The sequence below is a fragment of the Dipodomys spectabilis genome, unplaced genomic scaffold (genome assembly GCF_019054845.1).
Source record: "Dipodomys spectabilis isolate Male_0828 unplaced genomic scaffold, ASM1905484v1 ptg000019l, whole genome shotgun sequence".
Classification (NCBI taxonomy): domain Eukaryota; kingdom Metazoa; phylum Chordata; class Mammalia; order Rodentia; family Heteromyidae; genus Dipodomys; species Dipodomys spectabilis.
This window is the reverse complement of record NW_024870696.1, coordinates 9,855,460-9,870,173: the sequence shown is the minus strand read 5'-3', so window position 1 is coordinate 9,870,173 and position 14,714 is coordinate 9,855,460. Positions and strand designations below refer to the sequence as shown.

At 38.4% G+C, this 14,714-nt stretch overlaps 2 protein-coding genes across 2 annotated transcripts; both read left to right on the top strand.

Annotated features, from left to right (window-relative positions):
• The first annotated feature begins 280 nt into the window (after positions 1-280).
• Positions 281-1,209, top strand: LOC122103812 (olfactory receptor 2T7-like). Its single transcript, XM_042674475.1, is given in 2 exon segments — positions 281-334; positions 337-1,209. Coding segments are annotated over 2 exon segments (927 nt in total).
• Positions 1,210-13,491: 12,282 nt separating this feature from the next.
• LOC122103875 (olfactory receptor 2T2) lies at positions 13,492-14,460 on the top strand. The gene has a single exon (XM_042674565.1). It carries the CDS (start codon positions 13,492-13,494, stop codon positions 14,458-14,460), a length of 969 nt encoding a protein of 322 aa, XP_042530499.1.
• Positions 14,461-14,714: the final 254 nt, after the last annotated feature.

The window sequence follows — 14,714 nt, the reverse complement described above, 5'->3', positions numbered from 1 at the left end:
TTCCCCTTGGTAAGTCTTCTTCTGCTATTTTTCTCAGTTGACAGTAAACATTTGTTTTCCTGATGGCTCTTGGATAGCTCCTCGTAGCTCAGAGCTCTTAGCGCTAATCCTAGAAATTAAGTTTTGAGCTTAATTAGGTAAAAAAAAAATCTATTGATTTGCCTATGATCACATAATACTATTTCAAGCAAACAATATTTTTCACCTGAACTTTCTGTGACATGCATCTCTGTTTTATGTGAAACCTACAGAGCTATGGAATGGAGCAACTATTCCACGTATGCCGACTTCATCCTCCTGGGTGTGTTCAGCAATACCAGATTTCCCTGGCTTCTCTTTGCCCTCATTCTCTTGGTCTTTGTGATCTCCATAGCCAGTAACGTTATCATGATTATTCTGATCCATATGGACTCCCGCCTCCACACCCCCATGTACTTCCTGCTCAGCCAGCTCTCCCTCATGGACATTCTGTACATTTCCACTATTGTGCCAAAGATGCTGCTTGATCAGGTGACTGGACACAGGGCCATTTCCTTTGTGGGCTGCACTGCTCAGCACTTCCTCTATTTGACCCTGGCAGGGGCTGAGTTCTTCCTCCTGGGACTCATGTCTTACGACCGCTACATAGCCATCTGCAACCCTCTACGATACTCTGAACTTATGAGCCGCAAGATCTGCTTGTTAATTGTGGTGGCAGCCTGGTTGGGAGGATCTGTCGATGGCTTCTTACTCACCCCAGTCACCATGCAGTTCCCCTTCTGTGCCTCGAGGGAAATCAATCACTTTTTCTGTGAGGTCCCTGCCCTTTTGAAACTCTCCTGTGTGGACACATCGGCTTATGAGACAGCCATGTATGTCTGCTGCATCCTAATGCTCCTCATCCCCTTCTCTGTCATCTCAGCATCCTACACAAGGATTCTCATAACTGTTTACAGGATGAATGAGGCAGAAGGAAGGCAGAAGGCTGTGGCCACCTGCTCTTCTCACATGCTAGTTGTCAGTCTCTTCTATGGAGCTGCCATGTACACATATGTGCTACCACACTCATACCACACCCCTGAGCAGGACAAAGCTGTGTCTGCTTTCTATACCATCCTCACTCCCATGCTCAACCCGCTCATTTACAGCCTCAGGAACAAGGATGTCACAGGGGCCATGAAGAAAGCTCTGGGGAGGTGTCTGTCCTCAGGAAAGGTAACAACTTTCTAATGAACTTGCATTTATTGCTAAATACTGTATATATGGATGCAATTCTTTGTCATCACCTTTGAATTTAAATCTTATTTTGTTTTGTTGTTGTTGTTTTGTTGGGGGGGGGGAAGTTGTGCATATCCCAAGGCTTGAACTCAAGGCCCAGACACTGTCACTGACCTTTTGTGCTTAAGGATATCACTTGAGGCACAGCTCAAGAATCTCATGGACTTTTCTGCCCTGGCTGGCTTTGAATTGCCATCCTCAGATCTAAGCCTCCTTGATTATAGGCTTGAACCACTTTACCCAGCTTGGTCATTTTTTATAAAAAGACTTGAAGATTTAAACAAAAGGTAGCTTTGGATGGAGTAGCTTTCATCTACTGTTAGCAAAATATACATTTGCAGTAAGAGTTATGTTTAACCTCCTTCTGGCTACATTCATTCACAGCAAAGGGAATGTGTCTCCTCAGCCATTCCTTTGACTATTTGCTCTTACCAATCACCCATTACAAGTGACCAACAGCTCAACTATGATTTATATTTCAAATATAATTTCAATGTCTTTTTCTGAAAATTCTGTTATAGAAACATTTAATGACATAAAGCCATTATTATCTGCTGGAACAGATGTGTTTTTTGTGGTTATTTTTGGGTCCAGTCGTGGGGACTGAACTCTGGGCCAGGGCGCTGTCCCTCAGCTCTTCAGCTCAAGGCTAGCGCTCTACTACTTGAGCCACAGTGCCACTTCCGGCTTTTTTTTTTGCTTATGTGGTGCTGAGGAATCGAACCCAGGGCCTCAGGCATGCAAGGCAAGCGCTCTACCACTGAGCCACCTTCCCAGCCCCAACAGATGTTTTTTAATGGATGAAATTTTTATTGCTATTGTAAAGGTGATACAAAGGGGTTAGAGTTTCATAAATCAAGTGAACAGTGTATTTCTTTCTTGGAAAAATGTTAGCTGCTTCCTTCAGTGTCTCCCAGTTTTCCCTCCCATCCCTGCCCACAAGTTGTATAGTTCACTTTCAATAGTGTTTAATGAGTACCACCACTGCATTTGTTCACGCTTTCTCCTTCCATTTCTGTGCCCCCCAACCATTCCAAAGACAGATAAATGAACAAGACAAAACAAAACAAAAACAAAGAAAATACTTTTTCTGCATTTCTTGGAGTTTATTTCAATAAATATTATTTCATATGATCAGAGGCAAATAGACAGTGCACCTGTGTGTAGAACAGGTAGTTTTGACTCTATGCAATATTTCTCAAACAAATTATACCAACAGTTTGTAGATTAAAAAAAAATAAACCACATACCAAATTTTGTCTCATGAACACCTTGAGAATTCTCCATCAATTTTCCCTTATGATGTTCTGGTACAAGCATTGCAGAACAATAGATTTCATCTCAAAATATGTCATTATATCGTATTAGAAATGGGGGTGCCTTCTATATTTACTACATCTCATTATTTCAACATCCTAATGATATAATTCTATAGAATCATAACCTGAGAAATTATATTGCATTTCTCTCCATATTTAAATTTATTGATGTCCTATTATGTGTTTGAATTTTCATGAATAAATAAGAATACTCTCTTGAGAGTAAAAAGTTGATTCATTCCTTTGGGAAACTAATGCATATCAGTCATGTTTTCTATTTTAATTCAGTTTATTTTATTTAATCATTGTACTTTGTATTATAACTCTTTTGATAAAGAGAAGAAAATCACATTTAAATGTCTTTTCCAAACCTTTTCATATTCTACTATTCCTCCTAAGTCCTCAGACTTTTTGTTTTCCTGTTTTCAATCTCAGAAGATAATATTATCTTGCACTAAAAAGAAAACAGCATGATAAAGAACAAAACATATATACCCTTAAGTTAATTTTTGATTTTTTTAGTAATTGGATATTTAAATATATATAGAAAATTTATCTGTAACTTGACATGTTTCAGAAAATCCAAGACTACTCTTCCCTGGAAAAGAAAAGGGCATATATCTTGTTACAGAGCTTTCAAAATCTGTTTTGATTTTATATTTCCAATGGTGTCAGAAAAATTGAGGATGGAATTGTGTCTTGTGTGCCCTCAGTGGCATCTGGCTTACACCTAAAATTTGGAGTCAATGCTCAGTTTCTCTAGTGTCTTGATCGCCTGTGATTCCCTTACCTCATTCTCTACACTAATTGAAGTTTCTTTTCTCCATGTGTGACATGGGAACAATGAACAAGAGATAATCAGACATTTTGGCATGAGGTTGAAGCTGTGACTACGTTGCACAAATCGATTCTGGATAAAACGTTGCATTCTATGTAAGAGAGCTTCACATTTTAGTTCATGTTAACTCGAATGACAGATATTTTCTATGACAGATTAGACAGGTTAACTTATTTCTGTTTTTCCTTTGTGTGAGGCTTGGAGCTTGAACTAAGGGCCTGGGTAATGTCTCTGAGTTCCCAGTGCTCTACCACTTAAGCCACAGCTCCATTTATGGCTATTTCATAATTAATTGGAATAAGAATTTCATGGACTTTCGTTCCCTGGTTTGGCTTCAAACTGCAATCATCAGATCTCATCCTCCTTTCTAACTAGGATTAGAGGCATAAGCCACTTGGCTTAATTTAATTTATGGAACCCTTCTTTCTGACTATAACTCTAAACTGATCCTCATTTCAGAGAGACTGTTTTGGAACAAAACTGCAATAGTTGATGCAAACGCAGTTTTCACTTAGGAATAAGCTCTCTGCCAAAGGGTATTATAATAATTCATCAATTCATGAAAGAAACAATGAAATGGTGCTTACCCACTTTTATTCCAGTGTTGGTCTGTGTATCTTGACATTACCCTCAAAGAAGAATGTAAAAGGACAAGGCATTTTAAGAAATGTTGGCATGTGTCTTTTTCTTTCAGAAATGTGTGAGGAATTTTTAAAGAACAGTCTTAAAATTTTATCAGTATAAATGGTAGGTTTTTGACAAAGGAGGCTTTAGTCTAAATGCCAAAGGGCATTCTCAGAGAGTGGGTGGTTAAAATATTTCAAATCAAACCAAACACTGAGAACCTAAATACCCAACTTTTGGAATTACCATCAGATTATAGAAACTGAATCATGTCTATGTTTACCTATTTACAAATGTTATTTCTAAAATTTTTTAAATATCCAAGGGAGTAAATGAGAGAATAGAAAAATAAAAAAGAAATATATGAAAATAGGGTGAGAAGTCACAAAATATCTACATACATATGTATGGATTAGTTTCTATTGCTTCAAGACAATTAAGTTCAACCTTACATAAAAATACTTTGACACATGAATCAGAAACACATATACATCAATGCAATGTTCACCGACCTGTGCTATTTACTTTAGCAAATTTATTAATAATAATATTAGAAGCCAGATTGAATTGGCTTTAGCAGACCTTCTCAGCCATTTCCATAGCATGTATATAAAAATAAATTACACTTACATGGTGCTATGATAAATGGAAGTGTCTAACACATAAATATAAATATCTGGTTGTAAAATGTTGGTGGTTCTATACACTGCACACTCAAGAGTAATCTATTTCAATCAATCTAATAGATAGTTGAAGGATTTGTGAATTACTAGGTAATCTATATGATATTCTTTAGAAAAAATTAGGTGTTGAATAGCATTTAAATGAGTGAGAATATTTATTTTCTAATTGGTTCAGATTTTCATCTGTAAAAGAAAAGGTATAAGGTATCAGGTGTGTGTTTAATTGATTCTTAATTACTGGAAATCATTTAATTAATACACCCATTACCATACTGAGTACATGAGTAAAAACATTCAATCATAATGTTGTTATTATTATCATTGAACTAATTCTATTCCCATCAAGACCACCTTCTTTGTTTTCTACTCAGGAAAAAAAAAGTATTAGAATTAATTTCCCTAGTTCTAATCTAAGACTGAACTCTAAGACTGTATTGGTTTAGTTTTACTGCATTTCTTCTATTATTCTACCTTTCTTTCTTCCTTTAGTCTTTCCTTTCCAACATTGTAGGTAATGGGACTTGAACTGGCATCCTGGGCTCTGTTCATGAGCCTTTTTGCTCAAGCCTAGTACTCTGTTACTTCGAGACACAGCACTACTTCTGATTTTTGGTAGTTATTTGGAGAAAAGAGTCTCACTGACTTGCCAGCCCCCACTGGCTTTGAACCACAACCCTCAGATCTCAGTCTCCCGAGTAGCTAAGATTACACATGTGAGACACCAGCACCTGGCTCTTTATTCATTTATTAATTTTTATTTTTTTTAAATTTTTGTCAGTGTGGGGCTTGAACTCTGGGGCTGGGTGCTGTCCTTGAGCTCCTCAGCTCAAGACAAGCGCCCTACCACTATGAGCCACAGCTCCACTTCCAGTTTTCTGGTGGTTAATTGGAGATAAGAGTCTCAGGGACTTTCCTGCCCAAGCTGGCTTTGAACAGATCCCAGATCTCAGCCTCCTGAGTAGCTAGTATTCAGGAGTAAGCCACCAGCAACCAGCTGGCTATTTTTTATTCTCCAGTTTTTTCATATCTCATTCTTTGAACTTAATTTTATTTCACATTACCCATGACATGAATAATTCTAAAAGTATGTGATCTTTGAAAATATCATACATGTATATATATTGTCAGTCATGGGGCATGAACTCTGGGCATGGTCATTGTCCCTTAGCTCTTCAGCTCAATCAAGGCTAGCTCCCTACCGCTTGAGCCACAATGCCACTTCCAGTTTTCTGAGTGGTTTATTAGAGATGAGTCTTACGGACTTTCCTGCTTTGAATGGCAATCCTCAGATCTCAGCCTCCTGAGTAGCTAGGATTACAGGCATGAGCCACTGGCACCCAGCTCAAATATATCTTTTAAGCATTTTACCCACAAAGAATACATATGAGTGACTTGAAAGAAAAGGGGTTTTCAGGTCATCAGACTTTCAATTATACATTTAAAATATTTAGTTTTAAAGTCTGAGGGAATGGCTCAAGTGGTAAAGCATCTGCTACCAAGTACGAGATCCTGAGTTAACAAATACAAAAATAAATGAAATTAAGAAAAAGAAAATAAATTTTAAGATATTTATTTTAAATTTAATGTGTTTCTAAATCTTAGCCTTTGACCAAAGAGATGACAGGATTAGATTATAAATTGTATGATGAAATATCAGGAACCATTCCAGCCTTTCATTTGGGAATAGACTGCATCTCTGACAAATCAAGTAAGCCTGAATCAATTAATAACCAACAGATTAATCCTGGGGGTGTAAAAATCCATGATTAAGGTTTCTTCAGACTTGGCCTCACCTCCGCACTCCAGGTATTTAAGACTTCTGCCATCACACTTCCATCTTTACTGAGGCTTCCACTCACTGGCTCTGAGGTAGGAGCTTAGATTTCATGAAAAACAGAGGAGACATTGGTAAATACTGAGCTTCTGTCTTTAGGCTCACTCTGTAACTGTTTTGCTCAACTTATCTGGTACTTTAGCAGTAATCTCTCTGAGATTAAGCATGAATATATCCATCTACTATTTGGAAAGTAGAAGGTTTAAATGGTTTAAACTAAAAATAAAAATGGATGTGAGAACTAATGTCAAGAAAAACGAACTTTACAACTTTGGTGGGGGGGGAGCGGGGAGGATTGGGAGGGGAGGATGGGAAGGGATGGGAAGGGGAAACAAAGGAGGAGGCTACAATGCTTGATAAGAAATGTACTCATTATCTTGCTCATGTAATTGTAACCCCTCTGTACAGTATTTTCACAATAAAAATAATAATAATAAAAAGAAAGCATGCTTAAGGGTCATGATCACAGATTTTAATGTTAAGATGTCCATGCCAGGAGTGTTCAATACTAATGGAGGAGCATGGATTGCTCTCTAAATAATTTTAATGAGAAGACTGCCCTCTTTGCAAATACATAGGAGAAAGGCTTTGTGTTTGGGAGGAGATGAGAAATTTTATAATTTTTGTCATAAATAGAAAATATTCATGAACAAAATCCTTCAGATGGCAACTTCTCTTGTATGAATGTATATTGGGTTGAATAATAGCTCACACAAACTGGGTGACATCTACATGTTGGACATTTAGATTTCTGGGTGCAATGATGAGCTGTAGATCCCTGCACAACCTGGGATCTATTATTTCTACTCTTTAATAGTTGTTTCTTCCCTCTTGCCTTCATTTTAGTCTCTATGTTATGTGGGATGAGCTACACAAATCTTATGCTAAGATTTTTTGATTTCTGCTTGTCATCACACAAGCTGATACCACTGCTTTGAAGCATATTTCTGGAGATAAACGCAGCAGCCCACTCTTTCTAGCAGTTGGCAGCTAGCAGCTGGATATCTAAACACCTTTTTTTCCTGTTTCTCCAGGAACCCAATGGAACTTATACTTATCTGGTTCATTGGTGATAACCTGGGCAATTAGGTTAAGGTAAATTGGAAGATAACACAAAAATCTCATAATCCTCCTACTGAACATATTCCTGTCACATTAAGGGTTCAGTGAATCCTACCCATGTAACACTAGTGTAATATCTTTTTGAAGTGAGGAAAGTCTTATTTTTTCATAATTTTCTACTTTCAAATTTTCTGCTTTGGAGTCATGAGAGAAAGTAAGTTAGTTACCATTCTTCCGTAAAATCAGTTGTCATTTGAATGACTAGAACAGAGGAAACGAGTATCTCTGGAAATATGTGTCAACGAAAATTAAAGAAAACATGAGTGGAAATAGACCAATGCACACCATTGAATACTAAACTGTCATAGAAAGAAAGGAATAGGACATAATTATTTAATGTCTGAAGCAACATACAAATGCATTAACACAAAGAAGTGTTTGCACAAGGGTGAAGAAAAAAAGGAGCAGAAAAGGCAGTGGCCACAGCCTCTTGTGGCTGAAAAATCACTCTTAGCAGAGGTGACTATTGATGTCATTATTTTCAAGACAGCTATCAGATATATCTTTCTTACTTAATATTATTGTATTTTTCCAACTGGAATCACATTTACACATTATTTTTTAAGAGTCTGAGTGTCAGTCTCCTAACTTATATTCTCCATTCTTCTCATTACCTTTCCTTATAACTCCTTAAAGTATCCTTTAGTTAGGGCTGGATTGGTTCTCATTCAAATGCTTGCTAATGCCTGCTGCCCAGCTTCCCCTGACAGTAATCACAGAAGCCCCTAGTCTTTTCTTCTTTTTTTACTTTTCCTTATGACACCCTAGGTCAATTTAGAATTTTCCTAGGTTTTGCATCTCAACACAACACAACAGCATGAAGTGCTTCTATCATACTTTCGCTGTTGTTGTTGCTTAAAGCATAATCATGAACAACACATTGTTTTTGCTTCCCTAGAAATCCGCAAGGTAGGGATCAAGGAGATTGCTATTTTGAGTATAGTTGGTATAGGCTTCATTTCTCAAGCTGCATTGTATGCTCCTCCTAGGTAATACTGGATATAATGACTCCTTAGATCATGTTAGTAATTGCCCCTGAATATAGAAAGCTTTTGCCCTTGACTATTCCCTCTTTGAGAATGGAGTGGGAAACATTCCCTGAAGGAGGAAGTCACTTACAGCTTTGTTCTTGCAGTTCTGTGAATCCTAGATTCCTGAATCTATGCATGCCTGGCTGCTAAAATATCTTCTAAACTCACCTGGACTTCCTCTCTGAAAAACTGCTGTGAAAACGCTTAGCTGCTTGCATTTCTGTGCCTACCTCCTCCCTTGACCTCTGCCACAGAAAGATTCTGCTGTCTTTTACAAGATGTTCCTTATTCTCCCTAACTCAACTTTCCAGAGGGCAGACCACAATTATTCATGTCACTCACCAAACAAAACGCCAATCTTTCCCTTCATAGCCCAATGCAAAGACACCAGAGACTAACAGCTTCATGCACACCATCCTCTGCATTGACCATCTACTGCCTCCCCTGTGTTGCCTGACAGGTGCTTATCTGGTGACACTGGGTAATGTTATGAAAGTTACTGGGAAGTAGAAATTTCTAGATGATACTATAACTAAGTCTGCTAACTTGGCCTTCCCTGCCTTGGACTGCAGAAAGACCCAAACCTGAGATCATATCCTTTTCAGCTTTGTATTCTCATCTCAGATTTTCCCTAACATGAGACCTGGAAGAATGCTGATCCTTCTCAGTACTATAAAGTGCAATCTACGTATTTGTATTAAACCAAACTTACTGGCTTACTTATGGCTTCAAAAGCAATTTATTATTGTTATTATTTTTTTTGTCGGTCATGGGCTTGAACTCTGGGCCTGGGCACTGTCCCTGTGCTCTGCAGCTCAAGGTGAGCGCTCTACCACTTGAGCCACAGCACCACTTCCTTCTTCCTGTTTTCTAGTGGTTTATTGGAGATAAGATTCTCATGGACTTTCTGCCTGGGCTGGCTTTGAACTGTGATCCTCAGATCTCAGCTTCCTGAGTAGTTAGGCTTAGGCTGGCTTTGAACTGTGATCCTAGATCTCAGTTTCCTGAGTAGCTAGGCTTATCGGCATGAAGCACCAGCACCTGGCACAATTTATTATTTTTAAAGGTAATTTTCAACTTGATTCATTGTCACAGTCTTGGAAATTTCAGTTCTTCAAGCATACTGTAAAGGGTTGATTGGAATATCAATTGTTATTGTCTGTTATTAAAATATATAATCCACGGGCTGGGAAGGTGGCTCAGTGGTAGATCACTTGCCTCGCATGCCTGAGGCCCTGGGCTGGATTCCTCAGCACCACATAAGCAAAAAGAAAAAAGCCGGAAGTGGCACTGTGGCTCAAGTGGTAGAGCGCTAGCCTTGAGCTGAAGAGCTGAGGGACAGCACCCAGGCCCAGAGTTCAAGCCCCACGACCGGACCCCCCCCAAAAAAAAATAAAATATATAATCCATAAGTTATCTAGGTGACAAAAGCTATTGAATAAAGTAGTTAATGTCTGCTACGGTGAATATTTTAATTCCCCATCAGTTATTACAAAGAAAATATAAATGGGCTTTTAATTAGAATTCCCTTGACAGTTTCTTTTGTCTGGGGTTATGAACCAATTGGTTAAGCACCTCTCTAGGAAGCCCAAGGCCCTGAGTTCAGTCCCCAGTAACACTAAGAAAAAGTAGGGGTTTTGACTATGATTTAAGATTGTGGCTGTCACAGAAAATTATTCATATATTAAAGAAGACAAAAAGTGCAGAAATCTTTCAACTTTGTCATGAAGTAATATTTAATATTAATCAGTTTTTTTCTCAACAGATAATGTGCAACAAATTTGAGTTTCAGCACAGACCAACACAACATTACTGCTTATTTTTTTGCTTTGTAGTTTAACTTATTTAAAATATAACTAATAACAGATCTCCCTCTTGGCTAAGGAAGAATGGCTGTTTCCTTACTGATCCTATTATTATTTTTGCTTTAAGAGGGTTCATTTCTTTTTGATACTTGAAAGATCCAGGTATATTTATAGTGTTCGTGGAGAATAGATTTTATAAAAATGGGCTGAAATTGAGTAAGGCACACTGTGATCTGATAATAAAAACTGATCTAGTGTTTTTATTATTGCTGAACATTTCAAAGAAGTGCATGGTTGTATTACTATAGCAAAATGTGAACAAGAGAATTTGTGCAACTAATTAAAAGAACATTTGATGCTATTGTCTTTTTCCATTCAAAGTCAGGAATTTCTGTATCATCCCTAGTTATTTTTACTTATACGCACACAAGGAAAAATAATACAATAGAAAAATAAATGGAAGACTGGAAAACATGTTGTCCATGGATTGGTACAATAACATTTGATTCTAGTAGGTTCAGAGTACTTTCCTACTAGGGAAACTTTTGAGTATTTTTGATGAACAATAATTTATGAAAAGTGCACTTCATCACTGAATGCTCGGATCAGTACTTAATCGTACAATTTTGGCAGGCTTTATGGGCTCTGAAACAACTTTATGATGATAAAGAGAAAATGTTGTTCACTCAGCAGATTATGTGGCAATACTCACCTGAGAATTTTTATTTCAAATTATGCTGTGAAACAAATTGACTCAAGTGCTGAAAAGAGGTCACATTTAGACCTATACCTGCTTTCCTGCCCACACCACCACAGGACAGTGTGGACACTGTCCCTCAAAATGGACTCCTCATAACTGATTACTAATCTTCGAGGTCTCAAACTTTCACACAAATATTTAGTAACTGATTAGGAAATGATTAAAAGATAAGGCACAGATCCTAACCCCCACACACCCTTTAAATCTACAATGATAAACTATAAAATGCATGTGGAACACTTAATATGTTTTACAATAAATCTAATGGAGATTCTAAAGGAAGTACTGTATAGATTATTACATTTCCATCTAACATCTAGCATGTAGCATATGGATCTATAACTAATTGTTTATCTGTATGTGTGTCGATCCTGGGGCTTAATCTCTAAGTCTGGGTGCTGTCCCTGAGTTTTTTTGCTCCAGGATACTGCTCTACCACTTGAACCACAGCTTCCCCTTGCAGATTTTTGGTAGTTAATTGGAGATTAAGTCTTACAGACTTTCCTGCCTGGGCTGGATTTGAACCACGATCCTCAGACCTCAGCCTCCTAAGTAACTTGGATTACAGTTGAGGACCAGCTGTAATTAACTTTTTAATAAAGTTTTAGATATCAATTATTTGTATAATATCATACTAGCTATTAATTTTGAAGGAAGAAATCAAAAGGATTCTGAAGTCAATATAAATTCCTTTCTGTCTCTTTCCTCTTCCTCTCTCTCCCTCTCCCTCTCTCTCTTACTGGGGATTGAACCCAGGGCTTCTTCCATGCTATGCAGCTGCTCCACACTTGAAGTAAATCTTCCAGCCCTTTTTGTTTCCATTTTGTTATTAGATAAGGGCACAATGACTTTTCTCAACTATCTTCCTACTCAGGATTGTTCTGCTTCCAATTGCATGGTAACTGATACTACCATCATACTAGTTTCAACCTTCCTTTTCATCTACTCTTCATAGTGAGCAGTTTCTCAACATTGGGAAATTAATTTTTTAAGTTTTTTATTGTAAAAATACTGTACAATGGGGTTACAGTTACATGAGCAAGGTAATGAATACATTTCCTATCAAGCATTGTTGCCTCTTCCTTTATTTTTCCCCTACCATCCCTTTCCTCTCACCTCCTCTACTACACTCCACGCTCCACCCCCCACCCCAAATTGTAAAGCTTGTTTTTCAACAGTGTCTTGTACATCTCATTGTTACAATGGGTATTCCTATTTTAACGTTTTGTTTTTTCCCTTCCCCTCCCCAAATTAGAGAAGTGTATATACAAGATGCAGGATGCTGGGAAGATGGCTCAGTGGTAGAATGCTTGCTTTGCATGTATGAGGCCTGGATTCAATTACTCAGCACCACATAAGCAGAAAAAGCAGGAAGTGTCACTGTAGTTCAAGTAGTAGAGCGCTCACCTTGAGCTGAAGAGCTGAGGGACAGCACCCAAGCCAAGTTCAGGCCCATGACCGACCAAAAAGAAAAAAAAAATAGCTACTAAGCCGGGCACCGGTGGCTCACACCTGTAATCCTAGCTACTCAAGAGGCTGAGATCTGAGGATTGAGGTTCAAAGCCAGCCGGGCAGGAAAGTCCGTGAGACTCTTATCTCCAATAAACCACTAGAAAACTGGAAGTGGCGCTGTGGCTCAAGCAGTAGAGCACTCGCCTTGAGCTGAAGAGCACAGGGACAGCGCCCAAGCCCAGAGTTCAAGCCCCACGACAGACCAAAAAAAAAAAAAAAAAGTTAAAGGTGCAAGACACCAACATCAAATACAATGAAAAACAGGGGTTATACTGTGGGGGGAGGAACATACATGGCAACAAAAAAATCACATGGTACATTATAAATATGTTAGAAAAATAGCAAAAAGAAAAAAAATCACTTGTGTCCCTATCTTGGGGTTGATTTCACTTAACATCATCTTAACTGGTAATATGTACATAGCTTTTGACCTTAAATGTGATATATATATATATATATATATATATATATATATATATATATATATATATCAGAAAGAATGGCATTGTCCCATTTGTTAGGAAATGGAAAGACTTAAAAAATTTTATTAAGTGAAGTAAGCCAGGCCCAAAGAAACATTGGTCCATGGTTTCCCTTATTTGCAATATCTAGTATATGTCTGGGGAAAACATTGGGAAATTATTTAACCCACCCATTTCATTTTTCCCTTTACAGCCCAGGGATCTATCTATCATGTGCCATAGGCATGGAGACCCTTCTCCCAAACTCCAGTGATTTCATTCTTTTAGGACTTATCACCAATCCTGCATACCCTGGGATTCTTTTTGCAGTGATCTTCTCCATCTTTGTGGTGGCTGTAACAGCCAATTTGGTCATGATTCTGCTCATTCATGTGGATTTCCGACTGCATACACCCATGTACTTCTTGCTCAGCCAGCTCTCCATCATGGACACTGTCTACATTTGTATCACTGTCCCTAAGATGCTCCAAGACCTCCTGTCCAAGGACAAGACCATTTCTTTCTTGGGCTGTGCGTTTCAGATTTTCCTCTACCTGACCCTTATTGGAGGAGAATTCTTCCTGCTGGGCCTCATGGCTTATGACCGGTACGTGGCTGTGTGCAACCCATTGAGATACCCAGTCCTCATGAACCGTAAGATTTGCTTGTTCATGGTCCTGGGGTCCTGGATTGGTGGCTCTTTGGATGGATTTATGCTGACACCTGTCACCATGAGCTTTCCTTATTGCGGGTCTCGGAAGATCAATCACTTTTTCTGTGAGATTCCTGCTGTGCTGAGGCTGTCCTGCATTGACACTTCACTCTACGAGACACTGATGTATGCTTGCTGTGTTCTGATGCTTCTTATTCCTATATCCATCATCTCCGTCTCCTACACACGCATCCTAGTCACTGTCCATCGCATGAGCTCTGCTGAGGGCCGGCGCAAAGCCTTTGCTACTTGTTCCTCCCACATTATGGTGGTGAGCATTTTTTATGGGGCTGCCTTCTACACTAATGTGCTTCCCCATTCCTACCACACACCGGAGAAAGATAAGATTGTGTCTGCCTTCTACACTATCCTCACCCCCATGCTTAACCCGCTTATCTACAGCTTGAGGAATAAAGATGTGGGCACAGCTCTGAGGAAAATCCTAGGGAGATTTGCCTCCTCCCAGAGAATCAGAGCAGGGGATGGATCTAGGGAATTCTAGTGCACACATCTTTGTTGACATGACCAATAATAAAGTCTTTCTGGAAAATATGTTATTATCTTTAAAAAATCAATATCATTTTCACAATATGAAGTTATCAGTAAACAAAGAAATCTTGTGTCTGAACCAAATACATTGGGTGCACCTGCATTATGAGTTACTTGGTAGGCTGAGGCAGGAGAATTTCAAGTTCAAAAACATCTTTGGCTAAACAATGAGTTCAAGGTTATCCTCGAAACTGTATCAGATCTTGT